The sequence below is a fragment of the Trichomycterus rosablanca genome, chromosome 2 (assembly GCF_030014385.1).
Source record: "Trichomycterus rosablanca isolate fTriRos1 chromosome 2, fTriRos1.hap1, whole genome shotgun sequence".
NCBI classification, from domain to species: Eukaryota; Metazoa; Chordata; class Actinopteri; order Siluriformes; family Trichomycteridae; genus Trichomycterus; species Trichomycterus rosablanca.
The window spans coordinates 34,939,532-34,963,659 of record NC_085989.1 but is presented as its reverse complement, the minus strand read 5'-3'; the positions used below and the strand labels follow the sequence as shown (position 1 = coordinate 34,963,659).

General features: G+C 39.2%; 1 protein-coding gene across 1 annotated transcript in view; it reads left to right on the top strand.

Moving 5' to 3' along the window:
* The first annotated feature begins 668 nt into the window (after positions 1-668).
* nfatc1 (nuclear factor of activated T cells 1) overlaps positions 669-24,128 on the top strand; it is a 57,305-nt gene continuing 33,845 nt past the window's right edge. Inside the window, exons 1-6 of the mRNA XM_062990784.1 lie at positions 669-731; positions 2,112-3,129; positions 3,315-3,474; positions 9,766-9,968; positions 14,519-14,691; positions 17,073-17,213. Coding sequence (XP_062846854.1) covers positions 713-731; positions 2,112-3,129; positions 3,315-3,474; positions 9,766-9,968; positions 14,519-14,691; positions 17,073-17,213 — 1,714 coding nt within the window. The 5' untranslated portion in view covers positions 669-712. The remainder of the gene's footprint in view (positions 732-2,111; positions 3,130-3,314; positions 3,475-9,765; positions 9,969-14,518; positions 14,692-17,072; positions 17,214-24,128) is intronic.

Genomic DNA, 24,128 nt, shown 5'->3' with positions numbered 1-24,128 from the left:
AGAGAGAGAGAGAGAGAGAGAGAGAGCTATTCGCACAATCATGACTTGGATCTTGTTGACCCTCATTGCTGTGTCTTAAAATAGAGTGGGAGTACTTCTGTTTACCTCACAACACCGACGCAGCGCGGTTGCTATGTGATGAGCTCCACTTCACAGAGCTTCTCATTTCTGAATAAATAATTTAAAGCAGGAGTTTAACCACTGATTAAAACTGGCTTTCTGGTTTCATGTTGTAAGTTTTCTTATCGTTTTTCTATTTTTTATGGCTTATTTTTGTGCTCGCGCGGCTGCTCTAGCTCACATCTGGAACTGTGGAGAGAGGAGAGAATCCCTCGCGCCGTCTGTGAAGACGTGGTCGTGACGTCACATAAAGGGGCGTGGCGACCGCGTGAAGGTGATTCCCGACTTTATAAAGCTGTGGAGTCCTCGCAGCAACCCTGAGATTAGTGCGTCACTAACACCCGAGTCCGCTACTTCACTGTACAGCTACACTATACAGTCTGCATTATTAATACATTATTAGAAAACATATACATATGTACTACAATTATTGCATTTGGATACTTTGGATTTGAAAAGATACCATGCGCACTTTTTCGTGAGTGTGTCACGGAGACTATTTGGGACCTTTCTTTTTTTTTCTTTCTTTTTTGTGTTTTATATATAAGGTTGCCGTAAGTGGACTGTTTACCCTTCCTGAAGTGAAGCAAGAATGAAATCAGCTGAAGAAGGTAAAGTAACTGTTTACTTGCTATCGTAATATGGAATGAATAAATGCTTATTATAATGTATTTGTTTATTTTATTACATTCAGCGTTTATTTAATGAATTCAAGTAACAGCTATTGTTATATTGACATATAGCAGCCTGATGTATAGGCATAATAATAATAGTAATAATAATAATAATAATAATAGTTAAGCTATGGAACAGAATACTAACATTCTTTTCAGGTAAGATTCATTAATTTTTATTTTTTTTATTATTATTATATATTTCTTGATCATTTAATATGAACATTCAACTTGTATTTTTCATAGCAATAACATTATATAAATGCATAATATAAAGTCTATAATTATTATTATTAATAGCTCACAAATTCCTGAAATATGTTTGTTTAATATGGACAGTAGGCATTGTAATTATCATATATAGTAACAATATAAAAATACCACTATATAGTTTATAGTCACTTTAAACATTTAGCTTTTTTTTTTTTTTTTTTTTTTTTTTTTTTTTTAGAGTTTAGAATAGACACCAAGCTAGTTTAGTGTATTTATGTAATGTTTATTTAAATAAATCAAATAGCTTTTTATAGTTTAATGCTCTAAAACTTTACCTGTTAATTATAATTATAAGGTGAAACTTGTCATTGAAATAATGAAAGTTTTTTAAAGTTTAGTTTAGCAAGCTATATTGAGACTGAGGCTGAGAGGACAGGGCTTGGTTTGGTTTGGTGGGCGTGGTGCGTGCCTCACGCTGGCACTCCACAGGCAGACCATTATTTTAAGACGCACCTCCTATCAAAAAGCAGACTTATTTATATGAGAGTCTGATTCATGTTTATGTTAGTCAAACTCGCACTACATAATTTTAGTCTGTGTAAGTCTAGAAGTCCCACTTTTTGTGATTCAGATGCAACTCTCATCGAGCTAATTGAGCAGAGCTTGTGGTTTTGAGTTTTGGGGCTTGAGTGTTACAGCTTTTCACTGGAGACTGTTTCTAATTTTCTCCTGAGACGTGTGGATGTAATTTATCACAGACAAAAGCACTCTTGATCACCGGTTTGAGGAAGAGTATTCTCATCAGATCTTTACTTATCTCCATGGATTACAATTACAGAAAGAGCTTGTGGTTTTAGTCCTATAAGCCCTTGTGCAGGTTTAGGTTGAGTCCCTCACCAATGGTTAGCTTTGTTTTTGTAATGTTTCATCTAAATTACATTGGTAGCATACACTATAATCACCTTGGTAATGAGAGGATTTGAAGTACAATAACTTGCATGGTCTGAGCTAAAGGGCTAGTTCAAAAAATCATGGCAGGCAGAAAAGCATCTATTTATCATCTATTTATATAAAAAATGATTTTTCATATATTTCTTTGTGCAGATGCATACTATGCACCAAACATCAGTTTATCCCTGCCACTGAACAGCCCTTGCTTCACCACCCAGTACCACAGCCTTCAGACCAACCCCTCCATCTCTGTGTCTGTTAGCCAACTTTCATCCCTCTCACCCCATGAAGAAATGGGCTCAGTGGGATACTATCACTCATCTGCCCCCAATGGAGCACCAGCTTTGGAAAGCCCTCGCATTGAGATTACAGCCTATGGCCAGTTCCCTGAAGATGAGGTTGAAAAAAACAGTTTGCCTGCGGTCAAGCATGTCAACTCTCTTGTGACTTTAACATTGCCCAGCGGTGATGGGTATCGTGACCCTAGTTGCCTAAGCCCAGCTAGCAGCATTTCATCGCGGAGCTGTCACTCAGAGGCATCTTCATATGAGTCGGGCTACTCATGCAATAACGACAACTCTCCACAGAACTCTCCGTGGCAGTCACCATGCGTCTCACCCAAGGGTTCCTCTTCAATGCTGTGTGGAACTTTGGGCACTTCTCCCCGACATTCACCTTCTGGATCTCCCCGCACCAGTGTGACCGACGAAACCTGGACAGCACCTCGTGGCTCCCGCTCGAATTCTCCTTGTGGTGGGAAGCGAAAGTACAGCTTAAATGGCAGTGGCTCACTCAAGTACCATCCATATTCACCCAGCCAGTCACCAGGGCTGTCTCCGCAGACCTCCCCTCACCTCAGTATGACAGAAGAGTCGTGGCTGCTCAACACTAATCAGTACACTAACTCTGCCATCGTGGCAGCTATTAATGCCCTGAGCACAGATGGAATGGCTGATATTGGAGAGGGAATTCCACTTAAGACCAGAAAAACCAGTGTGGAACATGGAGCATCTATGAATCTCAAGATCGAGCCTGGAGTAGAGGAGACAAGTTCCTCAGATCTCTGTCATGAGGACTATTCCACCTCACGTCTTGCCTTGAAGAAGGAGGGCTACTCTAGCTTTCTAGATGTGCATCATCCCTATTGGTCTAAACCAAAGTCCTATGTCAGGTAAGAGTCATAATTATTTTTTACTGCTAAAAGAGTGGTGTAGCACTTTAGTCCTGGAGGTTTCTAAATTCAGATTACATGATTACAGAGGTGTATCCCTGGCCTGACAGGCTTCTTTTCAAGTTTTTTTCTCTCTTTGTATTTATTAGATAAAATAACTTTCACTGTCACTGCCTTATGTTTAGCCAATCCCTACCAGCACTTGACTGGCAACTACCCTCCAGTTCTGGGCCATACAGCCTTCAGATTGAGGTTCAGCCCAAGTCTCACCATCGTGCTCACTATGAGACAGAGGGAAGCCGAGGAGCTGTAAAGGCACTTGCGGGAGGTCATCCAGTCGTACAGGTATTCATCTAAATGTTTCTTTCTGAGTGTTAGTTTTCCTGTATGGTTTCCACTACTTACTTTTCATTGCACATATTTCTATTAATGCCTTTCTGCTGTCTTTTATATCCTACTTATCCTACTTGGCTGGCATTTAGACAGAAGATAATCACCTTGTAAACTTATTAGCTTACAAAGCAATATATCTTTGCTTTTATTTGCATATGGCTTATAATTTTCTAGATCCGTTTTGCTAGGAATTTAATTGGTTCTATATCTGACAATACAATAAACAATAATGACCTCCAGACTTTAAAAGATATTATGGTGATGTCTATAGTATTTAAATGAAATTAAAATTGTGTTTGGAATCATTATCTTGCCTGAAAGTTAAATTATCACCAAGGTTCAATTGTACCACTGAATGCATAAAATCCCGCCTCAAAAAGCTTTGGTATTTCTGACATTTCATGATGCAGCAAAAACATCCAGATAATCTCAAATCTTATACCCATTTCCCTTTTGTTGCAATGAAATTATCTCTTCTCTTAGCAACACACCTTGAAACACATAAATAACATCACAGCTTAAGCAAATTAAGGGTTGTTCTTTAGTTGCCAATGGATTAATCATGTTGTAACCCAACTTTAAGTTACACTATAAGTAGGTATGAGATCAGCAATATAATGTAGCGGTTAAATAACTTTGACTTGGAAGTATTAACAAAATATCCTGCTACTCTAAAATACTACATTCATTTTCTTTGTTCAGTTGTTGTATTGTTCAACGGAGAAAGACTTAATTTAAAGCAAAGCTAGCTCTGCAGAAATTTTAGTTTTAGATCCTCATTGTTATTAGAGGATTGAATATTTGCAATTGCAAGTGTAAATACATATAAATAGAACTTTGGTAGTGCACTATTGTTGTTACATATGCCCAGATGTATACGTGTACACCTGACAATGAGCTTTTTGCACAACACAGTAATATAATATTGCCCACTTCCCTCTTTTTGAACTTTACTTTGTGCACAAGGGTACCACCATTCCAGCACAATAAAAAGGCCCTTTCCCAAATGTTGCTACACAATTGGAGTTAAATATTACATTTTATACTTCTGTTAGCTATGGGTCTGGTTAAAACATCTCTCAAAATAATAAGAATCATTTGGAGCAATTCCCAAATTCCTTTTGCTATAAAGTGCACATTAAATACAGTAGTAATACAATACAATACTAGCCCTTCTGTAGGTCTCTGAAAAAGGAATATAATATGATGATGCACAATGTGGAACTGATACTGCAGTTCAGCATGTGTGTGTGGTTGTGACCAGTGTAAACATAGATAATGCATCATCATAATAATTAAGGGTGGAGGCAGTGGGGTAGGAAATTACAATTGAACACATAGATCATGTCGTTATGCTTTAGTAATTAAAACAGCTTATTGCAGCGAATATGGCTTTAGGGTGGAACATTCAGCTGAACATAAACACCACAAGCAGAACTAGTCTAGCATTTAGAACTAGTTCAGCAAGTCAGTAGCAACATGATAATAAAAATCAGAGCTGCAGTTGGTATATTTGAGCTCTGCCTGAAAACAGAACTGGTGCATGCACACTGAGGGTGAGTGAGGGTGCGATACAGATCAGATTTATACCTTCAGTCTTATTTAAAATGAACAGTTAGCTGATTTCTTTGTCACTTATTGCTTAAATATTAACACCTCTAATTGCTTTAATGCTTTAATGTTCTTACAATGAGTAGTGGCTGTTTAGGAGCAACAGTACCATGTTAATTATCAGAGGAGTGAAAGAAATACTTTAGATGTTACACAAGACCACAATGTCTTGACAACAGCACTGTCCAGTCAATTCCACAACAGACCCTGGTGACTCTTTCATTACTTGTGAACATATTGCTTAAACAAAAGCACTATATGGTCAAAAGGATGTGGACACCCTTCCTTATTAATGAGTCATGGTTTTAAAGCAAATTCACTGCTAAAAGGTGTATAGTATAAATAACCATGTTATGAAGTTTGGTGTGAAGAAACTTCAATGCCCCTGACCTCAACTTCACTTAACAACTTTTGGATTAATTGGACAGTACATTGCTAGCCAGGTCCGCTTGTCCAGCATCTGTAGATGACCTCACAAATGATCATTTTGTTGGCACAATTTCCAAAATTTCCAGAAGGGCAGATAATGTTATAAGGCAACTCCATATTCCACCTCTAGGTTTTGGAATAGGATGTCCAAGGTCATGGTTAGGTGTCCACAAACTTTTGGCCATATACTGTATAATGAATAAGCAATTTACAGAGAACAGAAGCGCATATCTGACAGTATCATAATCCAGGTTCATAGATCACCTAACCCAGTACTTTGATATAAAGGACTGTCACTTAATTTTAATCCATATCAGTTAAAATGCTTTACTCAAGTTTACATCTGTGCTGACTGATTACTTTAGTTTGGCTTCCTGAGGTGTTAACGATGCTTAACATATGGCATAGCACTGCTCTCTTGTGAAGAACCCAGCATGCCTCTCATGTCCCCCGCTTTTTTCTGTGCTCACCACTGTTTCCGCCCCAATGTACAGACTGCCTTTTGTTTAGTGAGGTTCCCAGTACGGTGCTGACATCATGGGGGCCGTCGTTCGGTGGAGGCAGCCAGTCTGAACCGCACACGTTTCTGGCCACTGGCCTCTGGCTGCTGAAGCGGTGTGTGTGTGTACTGGTATGTGTGGGATCAGGGGGTGTTCAAGGGAGTCTCACACAAAGCTGTCCCGTCCCGTAAACCTCCAGATTAGAGAGCATGCTTTACTGTGGATGCTGTCCAGTTGGCCATGATGACACTTCCCACACAAACTCACCATTCGTCCTAGAGCTCTGGTGTTTCTTTTTCAGCCCACGGCTTACGTCTTACCGCATGCTTCATCTCATGAATGGTAGATGTGTGTGGCTTAACTTTCTCTGCTTAACCACAGCTATGAGCTTTAACGTCTGTGCTTTACTTACTCAGGAAATCCATCTGATTCAAAAATGTCTCAACACAAACCAGTGTTGTTACTGAAAAAAGTGACAAAATTATCAGAATTTGCTGTGTGTTGGATTTTGGACTGAATATGGTAACTGGATTTAGCTTTTAGCTACAGTTGAAGTCAAACGTTTACATATGTATGTAAGGGTAATGGCAGTGTCTAAATGATTACACAACTTTAAATTAACAACGGCTGGTGACGTTTTTGTACCCGAATATAAATAGATCTGGTTTGAATGCATTCATTAGACAGAGCCAGAAGGGGAAGGTCTATTGCGCTCTATACTGATCTCTGTATAAGAGATTTTTATTCAAGTCAGTGGTGTCACTTGGAGCCATCACTATCCAGCATAAGCTCATCTGTCTGTAGGTACATTGGCTGAAAGAAACTGTCACCTTATGCTGAGAGGAAATTTGTCCATGAATTAAATACTGCTGTAATGCAGGTTCAAGAGCAGGCAAATGTGAAGCTTGCTTGACAGTGGACAGAGTCACCCATGTTTTTGTAGGTTCTAATTTATGGCAGACCTGCTTTTGATGGTGACCATGCAGACAATTCACTATTTTACTTTGACGTGTACACTTAAAATTAAAGGGGGAAAATACACTGGAAACATACTGGTCAAATGTAAGTAGACATTCCATTAAATGATTATGTTTAGGCGTTTATTTGCCACACCAGTTGCCAAAAGGTGTATAAAATAAAATATATTAAATAACTTCTATGCTGGGCCGCTCTGGTGGCGAAGTGGTCAAACACGCCAGCACACCAGAGCTGACATTTCGAACTCGTCGGTTTAAAACTCAGCTCTGGCATCCGGCTATGCTGGGCGGCTACATAAACAACGATTGGCTTTTGTTCATACAAGGTGGGAAGCCGGATAGGGACCTCATAACTGATGCAATTACGACCTCTGCTGGCTGATTGATGGCGCCTGCACAGAGTAAAGGAATAATGCGATCAGGGTGTGTCTCTCTGTACACAAAGCAGATCCACATATGAACTCACCTCGTGCAGGTGAAAAGATGCAGGCTACTGCACACGTGTCAGAGGGGGCGTGTGTCAGTCTCGCTCTCCTCAACCAGAAGTGGGGTCAGCATCAGTAGAGAGGAAGCGTAATGCAATCTGGTAATTGGATACAACTAGATTGTGAGGAAAATTGGGAAAAATGCAAAAAATAAAAAAAAATAAAAATAACTTCTATGCTTTGGGGAACCTTCCTGTTTCATCATGACTGTGCAAAAAGCAACATCCATTAAGACATGGTTTGTTGAGTAAGCTGAGGGGGAACTTTAGTGGCCTGCACAGATCCCTAATCTTAAACTCATTAAACACCATTGGGATAAACTGGAATGCCCATCACAGGCCTTCTCGGTCAGCATCAGTAACTTACCTCAAATATGCTTTTTGACTGAATGGGTACATATTTCCACAGACACACTGTCAAGTTTTGTAAAAAGCCTTCCCAGAATATTGGAGGGGGGATATTAGTATTAATGTCAATGGTTTTGAAAATGAATGTCCAACAAGTTCATGGTCAGGTGTCCAGAGGCCCTTGGCCATGTAATGTATATCAAATAATAAAAATCAACTTTCCAACAACTGCTACAACCTTTGAATTATTCCTAATTTTATTTATCTTTATTTGCAAGTAGTTGATTGGTAGTTTTCTAATGATGTGTTTTAAATAGTTTATTTTTACATATATGTATGTGTTCTGTGTCTCAAAAAACAAGAGCATGTGTCATGTGAGTTCTTTTCATAGCACACCAATCTAGAATCTGTTTTTACTACCCACTCTGCCATGGTACTGTAGATTGTGTGAGTAGATCTCTTACACCACGTGAGGGTAAAAAGTGAACACAGTGCATGGAGGTGTGGACGAGGTTCTCTGGCCTCTGTGTCATGAGCCCACAATCTTGACATTCCTAGAGTAGGTGTTAATGTGCTGAGAGGTGGAGAGCCGTTCTCCCTTTCTATCTTGTATCTGCTTGCCTAAACTAAAATGCCAGGCTTAAACATACTTGCCTAATAAATATACAAACTTTACTGGCCTTTTCACCCTTAGTTCTTAACTCCTCCATTGTGAACTCAATCACTTTCCAGGAGCCTGTACTAAAATTGTGTGTTATATTTAATAATAATAATAATCCAGGTCAGACTGAATGCCTTTCTTTGTCATATATAAACCGATTAGGCATAGCATTATGACCACCTTCCTAATATTGTGTTGGTCCTCCTTTTACTGCCAAAACAGCCCTGATCTGTCGAAGCATGGAGTCTGACACCTTTTAATCAGAACCAGCATTAACTTCTTCAGCAATCTGAGCTACAGTAGCTCGTCTGTTGGATCAGACCACACTGGACAGCCTTCACTCCCCACGTGCATCAATGAGCCTTGGCCGCCCATGACCCTGTTGCTGGTTTGCCACTCTTCCTACCTTGGACCACTTTTGAAAGATACTGACCACTGCAGACCGGGAACACCCCACAAGAGCTGCAGTGACCCGGTCGTCTAGTCATGACAATTTGGTCCTTGTCAAACTCGCTCAAATCCTTACGCTTGCCCATTTTTCCTGCTTCTAACATGTTTCCTGCTTCTAACAGGATAAAATGTTCACTTGCTGCCTAATATATCCCACCTAATAATAGGTGCCGTAATGAAGAGATAATCAGTGTTATTCACTTCACCTGTCAGTGGTCATAATGTCATGCTGAGTACAATGAAGTGTATTTTTCCACCTCAGAGTGCAGGGTTAGCCAATATTTGGCACCCCTGGAGCTGAGAGGGTTAAAGTCCCAACATCTGCATGGCAGAGGAGCAACGGTTGGGACAGCCCTCCGACAGCTAGCCCAAAGCTCTACCCAATAGACAACCACAGTCGTACCACTAAGATTACATATTGGCAGTGTTATATGATAATTATTTACATTTACATTTTCAGCATTTAGCAGACGCTTTTATCCAAAGCGACTTACACAATGAGCTGAACACGATGAGCAATTGAGGGTTAAGGGCCTTGCTCAGGGACCCAACAGTGGCAACTTGGTGGTGGCGGGGCTTGAACCGGCAACCTTCTGCTTACTAGTTCAGTACCTTAACCACTGAGCTATCACTGGCCATTATAATGCATGACTATGATCTTTGATAGGTTGAAAAATGTTGTCATTGCTGTAATTAGGTAGTCAAAAGTTTTTTTTTTATATGATCTGATTTAAACTGTTAAATTCATGTCTAATAGTTCTAAAACTACTGAATCACTCCTAGCTTCATGGCTACATGGAGAGTGATCCTCTGACCCTGCAGCTGTTCATCGGGACGGCAGACGACCGTCTCCTGCGGCCACACGCCTTTTACCAGGTCCACCGCATCACAGGAAAGACTGTGTCCACACCCAGCCACGAAATCATGCAGGCCAACACCAAAGTGCTAGAGATTCCACTACTGCCAGAGAGTAACATGAGAGCCATGTAAGTTGGTGTGTCTGTCTATGTGTGTATACTCTAATGGCTGTATTTCCTGGGGATGATTACAGGAATAATAAGAAAAGCAATTTTAGAATTTGGCAACATTGGTACAAAACTTCTGTAAATGGTTCCTTATATTCAATTTCATTTATCCAATTTTATGCTCCTTTAATAGTGCATTCAAATAATTGACATTTCCTGCTTGTACTAAATACATCTCCAATGTTGCCAGGCTTTTCCTGAAAAGTGCTTTTAGGTCATATGTCTGTCTTAATCACTCTAGTAAGCAACTGCCTTTAAGGCTGAAAAGAAACAGGCATTACAAAACATGACATATTGAACCAGATCCTTGGTGAAATGTGCTGAATCATTAGTAAAACCGCAATACTAATATAAAATTGACAATGCCAGAAAGCGTTTAACTAAAGTGTGGATGAGATTTATGGGTGTAAGAAAGTAATTGCCTTCAATAGTCTCTGTTATTGTACTGTATATTCGTCACACTGAATAATTTTGGTTCATTAAACATGACATTAAACACAGATGACTTGGATTTTATAAAACATAATAACATACAGTGGAAAGTACTCATACCCTTTGACTTTTGCATACTTCATTGGGTTGTGGGCTTAATTTTGAATGGATGTAATTGTCATTTTTCTCAATCAACATACGATCTACAATAATTGTAGAGTTTGTAGAAAATTAATTAAACATCAAAACCCGAAATTACTCACAAAAGTATTCAGATGACCCTTTTGTAGGGGTTACAGCTGCAAGTTTACATAGATACATCTGTACAAGCTTTGCACACCTGTATCTGGACGGTTTATTCCATTTTTCATGGCAGATCCTCTGTTGTCAGATTTCTGCCAGATTGGATGGTAAGCATATGTAAACTACATTTCTTCCTGTATTTGACAGCATTCATACATCTCACAATTTTTACCAGTCGTCCTTTTGGGTTTTTGCTTACCTTCCTGACCAAAGCCCTTTTTGCCAGATGCCTAATTTGCATTTACCAACTCTAGAACGGGTCAAGACTGTGCCATGCTTCTTCTATTTCAAAATTATTAAGTCCACACTGTTTCTGGGAAAACCCAATGCCCATATATTGTTTTTTTTTCCTTGTCCTGATCTCTTGTTAACCACAATTGTATTGCTAAGATCCACAGACATTTTCTTGGAATCCATGGCTTGGTTTTTGTTCTGACAATGCAGGACCTTTGTAGGACCTAGGTGCATGCCTTTCCAAATCATGTGCAATCAAATCACCCAGTGAACTCTAATTCAGTTCTAGACAGAGCTCAAAAATAATTATAGCAAAAACAATACATTTAGACACAATTTGACGGTTGTCATTTGTCGTGGGTGATTAAGTGTACATTGCTGGGTAAAAATGGCATTTATCAAATCACAATGTTTCTATTGGAATACCTTTATGCCATGATTTAAGAACATGTCAGAAAAACTAATAGAAACATTTAAAATATACCAATCAACCATAACATTAAAACCACCTCCTTGTTTCTACACTCATTGTCCATTTTATCAGCTCCACTTACCATATAGAAGCACTTTGTAGTTTTACAATTACTGACAATTACTCTAATTACTGACTGTAGTCCATCTGTTTCTCTGCATGCTTTGTTAGCCCCCTTTCATGCTGTTCTTCAATGGTCAGGACTCTCCCAGGACCACTACAGAGTAGGTATTATTTGGGTGGTGGATAAGAAACAGCAGTGCTGTTGGAGTTTTTAAACACCTCACTGTCACTGCTGGACTAAGAATAGTCCACCAACCAAAAATATATACAGCCAACAGCGCCCCATGGGCAGCGTCCTGTGACCACTGATGAAGGTCTCAAAGATGACCAACTCGAACAGCAGCAATAGATAAGCGATCGTCTCTGACTTTACATCTACAAGATGGAACAACTAGGTAGGAGTGTCTAATAGAGTGAACAGTGAGTGGACATGGTATTTAAAAACTCCAGCAGCGCTGCTGTGTCTGGTCCACTCACACCAGCACAACACGCACTAACACACCACCACCATTTTATTGTCACTGCAGTGCTGAGAAACTTCCACCACCTAAATAATACCTGCTCTGTGGTGGTTAGTAGTTGTAGAACTACAAAGTGCTTCTATATGGTAAGTGGAGCTGATAAAATGTTATGGCTGAGAATATTCTATTCTATATTTGAATAGAAAGGGTCACAAAGCCATGCCAAACTCTTTAGAACTTCACTGAACCACAATGAGAGCCATTGTCTTAAAATGCAACAGCTTGGACGAGTGGAAAATCTACCCAACAGTGGACGGCTTGCTAAAAGTTTCTCCAATTCAAATATTCCTCCTAAATAATTGAAACTTGTTTTACAAAATGTGTTGTTTTTGTATATAAGGTCCCTAATATGAAGTACAATATGTGAGTAATATTATGTGACTGAAAGCAGGGATCAGGTCCAGCTTTAAAACCCCCTTGCTGTGTAACACCAGATGTGCCACTGCACCTAAATGTGAACTGTTACTACACATTACTAATTATGGCTCATCACAAATATGTATAGGGAAATAAGGATGAGGTTCTTTGCAATACTTTTTGGGTGTTTTCACCACCCTTAAATCTCAGCTTTTAAATAATGGTAGGTAAAGTAAGATACAATTTTATTTTCAGGTGTTGTTTTGTTATAATTCTTTTTACTGTATATGTATTAGAAACATAATATAGAAGTCAGTTTGAAAATTTAATTTAAAGCTGTCCCTAGTTTTATGACACTTTCCCAGCTCCTGGTATGGGATGCTCTGTGTGTATGTGATAGAGAGTTGTGGAGCCCCAACACAGTGGGTTTTCCTCCCAAAAGCTGTAGATCTTGTGTTACATGAGGCCTCAGGATGTGTGGGGCGCCTCTAACAGGGCACTGGGGTCTGCCGTATGGAAGCTGTGCAACAGCAGCCTACCCAAGTCAGCACTTTTCTCTCACTTTTTAATGTATGATTTACTTAACTCAGCGTATAAAACCCAAACCTTCTCAACTCCACCTACAGCTTGTTGGCAAGTGTTCCGATGTGCTTGCAGACAGACGACATGCCTCAGAACTATTTGCAAAAAGATCATACATCTTTATTTGAGTAATATAACAGATGTTGTAATTAATTAATGTTACAATTCATCAACATATACATCACGGGACAGTGTAGTTTTGGTACCCTTGCCAGAAATGTGCTCACGATTCAATCTGTGTTTATGATGGCTGACAATAGCTTTATATTTTCAAACAACTAAAACAAACCAGTCTGGTAATGTTTTAATAAGGGTTTATTAATGTTTTAGGGCAGAGAAAAATGGCTTGATGCGATTAATGTGTGTAATAAATTATCTTTAGTGCTCTATCTCTTTAGCAGAAGTGTTTGCAGAGGGCACAATATATAGCCAAAAGTATTTGGATGCCCCTCCTAATATTTGAGTTAAGTGTTTGTTACACCAACAGCTCAGCAAAACAGGTCATGAAGTCCAGCTAAAACACTTTAGCAAGGTCTAGATCAGGGCAACTATATTGAACTGTATCTAATGCTATTAGTGTTTCCAGGACCACGGTGCCCTTAATAATTTTGAAATGCAGGAAGTTTGGCACAAACCTAAACCTTTCTTGAGTTGGCTGTCCTGCCAAATTGGGCATCTTGGCAAGAAGGATGGCATGTAATGGACTTTTTGGCCAGAACAGCAAAGTATTATGGCAAAAACAGGCTCTGCACACCACCTGGGTGATACCATACCTGGTGCTTCTCAGCGGAATGGACAGGGCGACTGTTAGGAATTGAGAAATGGAAAGAATTGAGAAATTGAATGCAGCCAAGTACAGGAGCATACTTGAAGAAAACCTTTTCCAGAGCACATGAAAATCCAGACTGAGGTGACGTTAACCTTTCAACACAATGATGACCCAAAGCATACAGCTGAAACAACACTGAAATGGCTTTGTGGCTGGTCTCTGACTGTCCTGAGCGGCTCAGACAAAGTCCAGACTTAAATCATAATAAACATCTGGGAAAAGACCTGAGGATAACAGTTTACAGACTCCCCATTCAGTCCTTTTGAGATTTAGAGGATCCATCATGAAGAATGGGATAAACCTCCCAAATCCAAGTTCACAAAGCTTGTCTATACAAGACTATATCTTGTCTTGTCCAAGAGGATTTGCAGTGTAGCTGTAACTGCTTCCACGGGGGCATCTACAATGTACTGAATAAAGGGTCTGAATACTTAAAACAGTTTTTGATTTCTTCTAATTACATTTCTAAAAAACAAGCATTTACTTTATCAGCATGGACAATGAATTGTAGATTAATGAGTGATCATGGCAATTATATCTATTTAAATTCCATAAAACACTAAAGTATGCAAAAAGTCAAGGGGTCTGAATACTTTTTAAACCCACTGTCAATCATATACTAGGTTTCTTGTTTATTGTGTAGTCAATGTAGCTTGAAATAAACAGTCCACTTAAATTGTCTTATGTGTATATCTGTTTTGTCTTTGTATTTCTAAAGAATTGACTGTGCTGGAATCCTGAAGCTGCGGAACTCTGACATAGAGCTGCGTAAAGGTGAGACAGACATTGGGAGGAAGAACACACGTGTCAGGATGGTGTTTCGCGTCCATATTACCCAGCCCAACGGCAGGACTGTGTCTTTGCAGGCGGCATCCAACCCCATTGAATGCTGTAAGTCAAAATACAAAACATTAGAATTAATTCATTACACATATACACCGATCAGCCATAACATTAAAACCACCTCCTTGTTTCTACACTCATTGTCCATTTGATCAGCTTCACTTACCATATAGAAGCACTTTGTAGTTCTACAATTACTGACTGTAGTCCATCTGTTTCTCTGCATGCTTTGTTAGCCCCCTTCCATGCTGTTCTTCAGTGGTCAGGACCCCCCACAGGACCACTACAAAGTAGGTATTATTTAGGTGGTGGATCATTCTCAGCACAGTGACACTGACGTGGTGGTGGTGTGTTAGTGTGTATTGTGCTGGTATGAGTGGATCAGACACAGCAATGCTGCTGGAGTTTTTAAATACCGTGTCCACTCACTGCCCACTCTATTAGACACTCCTACTTAGTTGGTCCACCTTGTAGATGTAAAGTCAGAGACAATCGCTCATCTATTGCTACTGTTTGAGTTGGTCATCTTCTAGACCTTCATCAGTGGTCACAGGACACTGCCCATGGGGCGCTGTTGGCTGGTGATTTTTGGTTGGTGGACTATTCTCAGTCCAGCAGTGACAGTAAGGTGTTTAAAAACTCCATCAGAGCTGCTGTGTCTTATCCACTCATACCAGCACAACACACACTAACACACAACCACTATGTCAGTGTTACTGCAGTGCTGAGAATGACCCACCACCCAAATTATACCTACTCTGTTGTGTTCCTGACCATTGATGAACAGCATGTAAAGGGGCTAACAAAGCATGTAGAGAAACAGATGGACTACAGTCAGTAATTGTAGAACTACAAAGTGCTTCTATATGGTAAGTGGAGCTGATAAAATGGACAGTGAGTGTAGAAACAAGGAGGTGGTTTTAATGTTATGGTTGATCGGTGTATGCCCACACAATTACCACAGCTGTGAGATTTAGGTGAAAGGAGAAGGAGAATGCATTTTATATCTGTTTAAAAACATTAACTTGCATATTAAACAAACAAATAAGGATAGACTATACAGTATGGTACACGTATTTGACCTATGTAATACTCCAGCAAGTGTGTGTTTCATGACCACTAAATAAAATTTTATCATGAATTATTATTACTAATGACAGGTTCTGGTACTGCTGTTTGCCAGAAGTTGTCATATCCTGTAATAAAAATAAGAAAGATCATTGCACAATGAACACAGTTCATAAGATATGAGGGATTCTGAAGCGTGGCCAGTCACTTACTGAATACTGCTGTGATATGAAGCATATCAACAAAGTGACAGCTAGTAGGTTTCATTTACAGACATTCTTTTAGGTTAAGTTTAATTTGTAAAAGATAGGGTTTTCATTAGATATAAATGTTCTTACATCATGCCAAATCTTGACTCACTACATTCACAGAAAGTTCATGCTGTATAATTCTGTCATTGCTAAAGCATTAAATGGTTTAATATTGAGGTTAAGATGATATGTTTAACTTCAGCTGACCCAAAATGATGACAAAAGCTTCAAAATTAATGAAATATAGAAAATAACCCGTCTATAACTCGAGAGCAAATGAGATCCTGGCAATCATTTGATCATTAGATTCTCATGCAGTTCCATGATCTTATAATAAGTTAGCTCGAAGTGAGTCTATTTGAGACAGTCAATAATCTGATAGCTTTCTCTACAACTAGTATAGCTGTTATCTTATCATTTAATATTCCAGTAAAAAGGCAGCAGCATAACGTCTTTAATAAAAAATAATAATAATAATAAAAGTGATTTATTGACTTATGGTGTGGCCATTTTCATGCTAAATACAAAAAACTCCATGGATAATTTAATATATTTAATTCATCATTCAGTTGTCATTTTTAAAGCATAACTTTTGGCTTCAGTAAATATTTACTTTGGCATTTTTGCTGGACAAATGGGACATAATGCTTTCATTTTTGGTATTTTATATTTTTGCCTTTTCCCCTCATTTTTTCCCAATCTAGTCGTATCCAATTACCCAATTGTATTTTCCCTCTACTGCTACAGACTTTCCACTTCTGACTGACAAGGGGCCATAACTAACACACGTTCCCTCCGACATGTGTGCAGTTGCTGACCGCTCCTTTCACCTGCACGAGGCAGGTTCATATGAGGATCCAAATCACACTTAAAGAGTCATGCACTGATCCCCATTATTCCCCGTCTCTGTGCAGGCGCCATCAATCAGCCGGCAGAGGTCATAATTGCAGTTAAAATGAGCAATGAGGAATCCCATCAGATCTCCCTTCCCCAGACAAGTCAATAATTGTTCTAATAGGCACCTGGCCTATACGACTAGAAAAGTTGTAGGTCATTTGGTCATTTTGCATATGGTATGAACACAGTCTTTGTGTTTTTTTGCATTATTAGCCCAGCGATCTGCACAGGAGCTGCCTCTGGTGGACAGACAGAGTGTGGAGAGCAGTTCTGCCTCAGGTGGAGACAGGATGATTGTCAGCGGCCATAACTTTCAGCCTGACTCCAAGGTGATGTTTGTGGAAAAAGGACAAGGTAGGGAGACTCACTGATACATTAAAATTTGATTGTGTTTAGTGGGTTTACAAAATGATCTGAGTATGACAGTGTGGTGATTGTGATGGTCTGACAGTGTGCTGTCAGTGTTTGTTTGCTCTGACATCATGGGTACTGTTTATTGGCTAAAATAGGGTTGTCTGTGTTGCTTACACAAACATTACATGGTATTAAGTAACCATCTTACTCATGTACCAGACTGACCATTTTGCTCGACAAAGTTCTCATTTAAAAATTTAAAATCTCAATTTTTGACTTGTTGCTATATAGCTTACATTTGCTATCAAAACTCAGATAGCCCAGATAGCCTACGTGAGATGAATTAGATGTGATTATATCACAGTCTTCTTTAGCTACCTAACTGCTTTTTGAATGGTGAATGGTGCTTTTTACCAACTGGAACTATGCCTTGTCCAGATCAGAAAAAAGAAAAAGGTTAACTTTGGAGCTTTCACAGCCTAGTCTGAATAGCAAGTGTTAGCCAGGCAATATAACAGTACGTTATAACTACTGAGTTAAGGTTTAGCCATTATAATTTAAATCTAAAGATTTGCCCTATATGTGGTTATGTATAGGTGAGCTGTGAGTCAGCCCAGTATTTACAAAAAGCTGCATGAGTTATTGTATATGTATCATTGTTGTTATGTGCATTTTGTGTTCAATTATTCAAAATATGTCTTAAATAAGCCTTAAAGATATTACAATCATTAAAAATCCATAAAATCTGATAACATGTTTCAGGGTATTGAGGAGAAAATGACATATATACCAATTGGGCATAACATTATGACCACTGACAGGTAATGTGAATAACACTGATTATCTCTTTATCACGGCACCTGTTAGTGGAGGGGACATATTAGGTAGCAAGTGAACATTTTATCCTCAAAGTTGTTGTGTTAGAAGCAGGAAAAATGGGCAAGCGTAAGGATTTGAGAGAGTTTGACAAGGGCCAAATTGTGATGGCTAGATGACCGGGTCAGAGCATCTGTCAAAAGTGGTCCAAGCAATGAACAGTGGTAAACCGGCGACAGGGTCATGGGTGGCCAAGGCTCATTGATGCACGTGGGGAGCGAAGGCTAGCCCTTATGGTCTGAGCCAACAGACGAGCTACTGTAGCTCAAATTGCTGAAGAAGTGCATCGCAGCTGCAGGGCTGTTTAGGCAGCAACACAATATTAGGAAGTTGGTCATAATGTAATGCCTGATCAGTGTATGGTGCAATAACAAACACCTTTTACACCTTTTTTAAATATATAAAAATACAAAATACAAAATACCTCAGTAGGTAAACTATACAGTACAGGTTTAAAAACTATTAAATATTATTGCAATGGCAAGACTGTTGCAGATACAAAATACATTTTGTATTTTTGGTTTAAATATTTTTTAATGTATTAAACACATTTGAAACAATATAAAAAATTTAAAAGTTAAAAACTCTTATATGTGTTCATTAACACAGAGTTTGGCTGCACACTTCACATCCCTTCAGAAAGAAAACCCCTCAGATCACTACCTCCCTCCTTCCCTCATTCCCTTCTCTGCCGTCAAAATATGCCTTTCTTTGCCAGATAGGCACATGTGGAGCACATTAATGTGCTGTATTTTTAACCCAACAGAATGTACATTTCCAGAAGTTTCCATTGCCTGCGTTGGCCTGGAATGAAGCACAGAGAAATGTGGCAGTTGCTCTACTGTCCCTAGTGCCTATGCATTTGTTTTGATTCTCTTCCTCTCTGTGTCTTCCTCTCTCCTCTCTCATTTTATTCTTGTAATTCTTTTTTTAATCGCTTTTCCATGCGAAAAATAGCAGCGGTAGCCCCGAGCGGTTGATACCTCTGGTTTACAAACAGTCATTTGTCTTGATGAGTTGGTGAAAAAAAAGGCAGGAGGGACAGGAAAGGATGAGGTTGAGTCATGTAAACATGCTGGATATCCTAGAGCCTGAAGAACAAGGCTGAAGGAAGTGGCTCCATTGTTTTACCTGTGAAGAGAGACACGCTATGCCATTGAGATGGGTCTGGAACAAAACAGCCTTCCTGTTTGAGCTACCAATTTAGCAGATTTTTTGTGTGTGTCAGTTTATATTCCTTTAATATAAACTTATATTTCATCCTATAAACAGAGTGGCTTAAATACCATTTATCTTTACCATAGAGAATTAGTTCTTCAGTAGTGTTTAAACCTATAAGAGTAATGCTCTGGAATCTGCTTAATGTCAATTTTATTCCTTTAAAAATACATATGTTTTGCGTGCCTAATTGCTGGTGGGGCACCACATTACCCACAGTACCAAAACAAATCCACTAATTGGAAAATGTTTTATACTATGTGACTGCAAACGTCTTTGTGAAAAAAGCTGAACACTGACTCACTTCTCAAATGGAAGTTTGTGTTCTTCTTAGCAAAATAAAGTCTGAATTTAATGTGGAAATTAGCAGGCAGCCAGGGTAAACTGAATTAGACTAGGGTAAAATGTTCAAAGTTTAGCTATATTTTGGTGGTCTCCCAAAGTCCATCCTGGTCCAACTGAGTTCACCTGATGCAGGACGGCTTTTCTCCCAGTGATTACCTTGAGTTCAGCTGGTGATAGACATTTTTCTTACAGTGACATAATACAGAAGTATTGCCTACTTCCTTACCTGATATTATATTTCTGCATATTTCTTACACTTAATTCTTTCAGATAAAAAAAGATCCATATAAAGATCCATTTGGTTCTATGTTAATAAGGAATAGCTTTCATTTACCCAGAGTTGATTACTGCCAGCATTTAGTTTCTACAATGTTGAACTAGTAGCTACATTATTCCTTCACACACATTAACAACGTTTACTTGGAAACTTTAGAGCAAGACATACATGCAAAGTTAGGATACTCAATATGGCTTAGCCGACTGACTACATTTGAGGTAAGTGGAAAATGGTGTAAATATCGTTTTTGGCTGGACTATTCATTAGAATTAGTCATGAACAGTGTTCGTGATAGTTCAAACGGCACATCATTAGGATTTTGATGAAATACAGTCATTAGCAACTGATTAGAGTTGTGTGTGCTCGCTGACTGAATGATGGGTGTGTGCTCTGGTTTGTGTGGAGGGCTTCCCTGTGTCTGGCACTAGCTGTGAATTCTTGGGCAATCCTCACATGGAAACTCCTCTATACCAGCCCACCACTAAAAACCAGCATGGAATGTTTCTGCTATTGTTTGAACCAATCACTGTTTGCTGACAACACAGTAGCTGTACTGCTCAGTTGTATATTCATATTTACTAATAATTTGTTTTAAATGTCCAAAAGTATTTGGACATTCACACATCCAAATCTATGGGTGTTAATTTTCCTGTTTGCTACTACAATAGACTCCAATAATTTTGGAAGGTTTTCCACTATTTGGATTTGGAATCTATCTTCAGAAATCACTTTACTTCAACTTCAAGATCATTAGCAAGGTCAGTCATTAATTTAAGCAACATGGCCTGGCTTTCCAGTTTATTCCAACAGTGGTTTGAGATCCAGGCTCAGTGCAGGTCATTTAATATTTTCCACCCCAAATTCATCATAACATTTTAATACACCACAGTCTCACCACAGTTTTCTCATTTAATGGAAATTATGTTAAGGGGCCTAACTCGATAACGATAAAAACAGCCATACACAACTAATTTAGAAATATGACCATACCTGAAGTTGTTCTTCAAATTTTAGATTGTAAATGATCATTCATTAGTATTGAAACTTTTGTAAGAGTGTGCTTTAATGCTTTTTGACATTACATAACATCATCTTAGGCTTGTGTGCTGCTGCTCAGTCAAAAACAGATCCATGAAGTCCTGATAAAAGGATATTGTGCTTGTGTAGGTTGCAACAGATAACTAAAACATATTTACAGTGGTACCTTGAAACTCAATGTCAACTGGTTCTGGGAGTGGCGTTGAGTTTAAAAGGCGTTGAGATTCAAAATATTTTTTCCCATAAGGATGTATGGGAAACCTATTAATGCATTCAATGGTCCTGTGGACTTGCATACAGTGTATCACAAAAGTGAGTACACCCCTCACATTTCTGCAAATATTTCATTATATATTTTCATGGGACAACACTATAGACATGAAACTTGGATATAACTTAGAGTAGTCAGTGTACAACTTGTATAGCAGTGTAGATTTACTGTCTTCTGAAAATAACTCAACACACAGCCATTAATGTCTAAATAGCTGGCAACATAAGTGAGTACACCCCACAGTGAACATGTCCAAATTGTGCCCAAATGTGTCGTTGTCCCTCCCTGGTGTCATGTGTCAAGGTCCCAGGTGTAAATGGGGAGCAGGGCTGTTAAATTTGGTGTTTTGGGTACAATTCTCTCATACTGGCCACTGGATATTCAACACTGCACCTCATGGCAAAGAACTCTCTGAGGATGTGAGAAATAGAATTGTTGCTCTCCACAAAGATGGCCTGGGCTATAAGAAGATTGCTAACACCCTGAAACTGAGCTACAGCATGGTGGCCAAGGTCATACAGCGGTTTTCCAGGACAGGTTCCACTCGGAACAGGCTTCGCCAGGGTCGACCAAAGAAGTTGAGTCCACGTGTTCGGCGTCATATCGTCAGTGCTGCCAGCATTGCTGCAGAGGTTGAAGACGTGGGAGGTCAGCCTGTCAGTGCTCAGACCATACGCCGCACACTGCATCAACTCGGTCTGCATGGTCGTCATCCCAGAAGGAAGCTGACGCACAAGAAAGCCCGCAAACAGTTTGCTGAAGACAAGCAGTCCAAGAACATGGATTACTGGAATGCCCTGTGGTCTGACGAGACCAAGATAAACTTGTTTGGCTCAGATGGTGTCCAGCATGTGTGGCGGCGCCCTGGTGAGAAGTACCAAGACAACTGTATCTTGCCTACAGTCAAGCATGGTGGTGGTAGCATCATGGTCTTGCATGAGTGTTGCTGGCACTGGGGAGCTGCAGTTCATTGAGGGAAACATCAATTCCAACATGTACTGTGACATTCTGAAACAGAGCATGATCCCCTCCCTTCGAAAACTGGGCCTCATGGCAGTTTTCCAACAGGATAACGACCCCAAACACAACCTCCAAGATGACAACTGCCTTGCTGAGGAAGCTGAAGGTAAAGGTGATGGACTAAACCCAATTGAGCACCTGTGGCGCATCCTCAAGTGGAAGGTGGAGGAGTTCAAGGTGTCTAACATCCACCAGCTCCGTGATGTCATCATGGAGGAGTGGAAGAGGATTCCAGTAGCAACCTGTGCAGCTCTGGTGAATTCCATGCCCAGGAGGGTTAAGGCAGTGCTGGATAATAATGGTGGTCACACAAAATATTGACACTTTGGGCACAATTTGGACATGTTCACTGTGGGGTGTACTCACTTATGTTGCCAGCCATTTAGACATTAATGGCTGTGTGTTGAGTTATTTTCAGAAGACAGTAAATCTACACTGCTATACAAGTTGTACACTGACTACTCTAAGTTATATCCAAGTTTTATTTCTATAGTGTTGTCCCATGAAAAGATATAGGAAATATATATTTAGGCATATGTAAAATAATGGGGTTGTTTTTTACACTTATACACTAAAAATAACACAAATATAATATAAAAAACTGAAATAAAAAGCAGATTCTCACAATTTCTCAGAACCCCGGTCTGTAACACAAGTTTTAAAGTGAAACAGTCAAGAAAATGCAGCTAAACACAGATACATGTGGAGCTTTCAGAGTGAATCTGATGGTTATTCCACACAAATGCAGATTCATCTCATATTCACACTTTGATGACGTATTACTGCACGACTCAAGCCAAGTGCTGAACAAAGCGACTGTTCATTGTTAACTTGAAATTAAATAAATACATTTTTAAAAAACAAACTAAACACGTTGAGTTTAAGAGGAAACGTCGGGTTTAAGGGTACAAATTTCTCGACAAAGGGCGTTGAGTTTCAAAGATTTTGAGTTTAGGGGACGTTGAGTTACCACTGTGCTAAGGAGGTTTTGATCCCCTTGGTTAGATAAAGATACAAAACCAAAACGTGCTTCTTGTAACAGTGGCAGATTGAAGGTCAATAAGCTCCTCAGTCTGACCCATACTATTCCCAGCGATTTTCTATGGAGATTGCACATCTGCTTAACTTTTTGCACATTTAATGAAATCCTTAAATTAGACTGACTGCCCACATTCTTTGACCATTTATATAACAGTTGTATAACTGTGAAACTTTAAAATGCTAAATTATTTACTGTACTGTATGTGATTTTAAATCACTCTGTTGGACAAAACAAATTTGTTGGCCCTGTATAACAGTCATCAGTGAGAGAGATAGGTTTGAGTGGGCACTGTACAAGCCTCAGCACAGCACAAAGTGAAGAGGGGTCTCCTAAAGTCTGACTCATACAGAGGGAATCTCTTTTTGTTGCAGCACCACCCATGCTTTTTTTTTTTTGCTTCATTCTGTTTATGTCTCTCACTCCTTCTTTCTCTCTTTCTCATAAGTGGACAACATGAAATTCTGTTCCACATAACCATCTGCCCAACTTACAGCCACTATATCTTTCAAATGGGTTTGAAAAAATAGGAGAGGCTGAGTGATCAAAGAAGAAACAGAGGCCTGCTTTTGCTGAAAATGTTAGCAGTGTTTGTCTGTAAAAAGCCTGATTTGATTTGAGCTATGTAAACTTTCTTTCTAATGTTTACACAGTTCAATACACTAAAATAATTAATAAAGATGTATTTTTTCTTTCCTCTGATTATTTCAAATAAATACATCCGAGATTGTTTTACTAAAGTGGTCTGAAGTGAGTAGCATGCAGTCAGATGCTGAGTACTTCAGCTTGATTTCCAAACAAATAAAATTGGCGCGTGTAAGTGCAGCTACC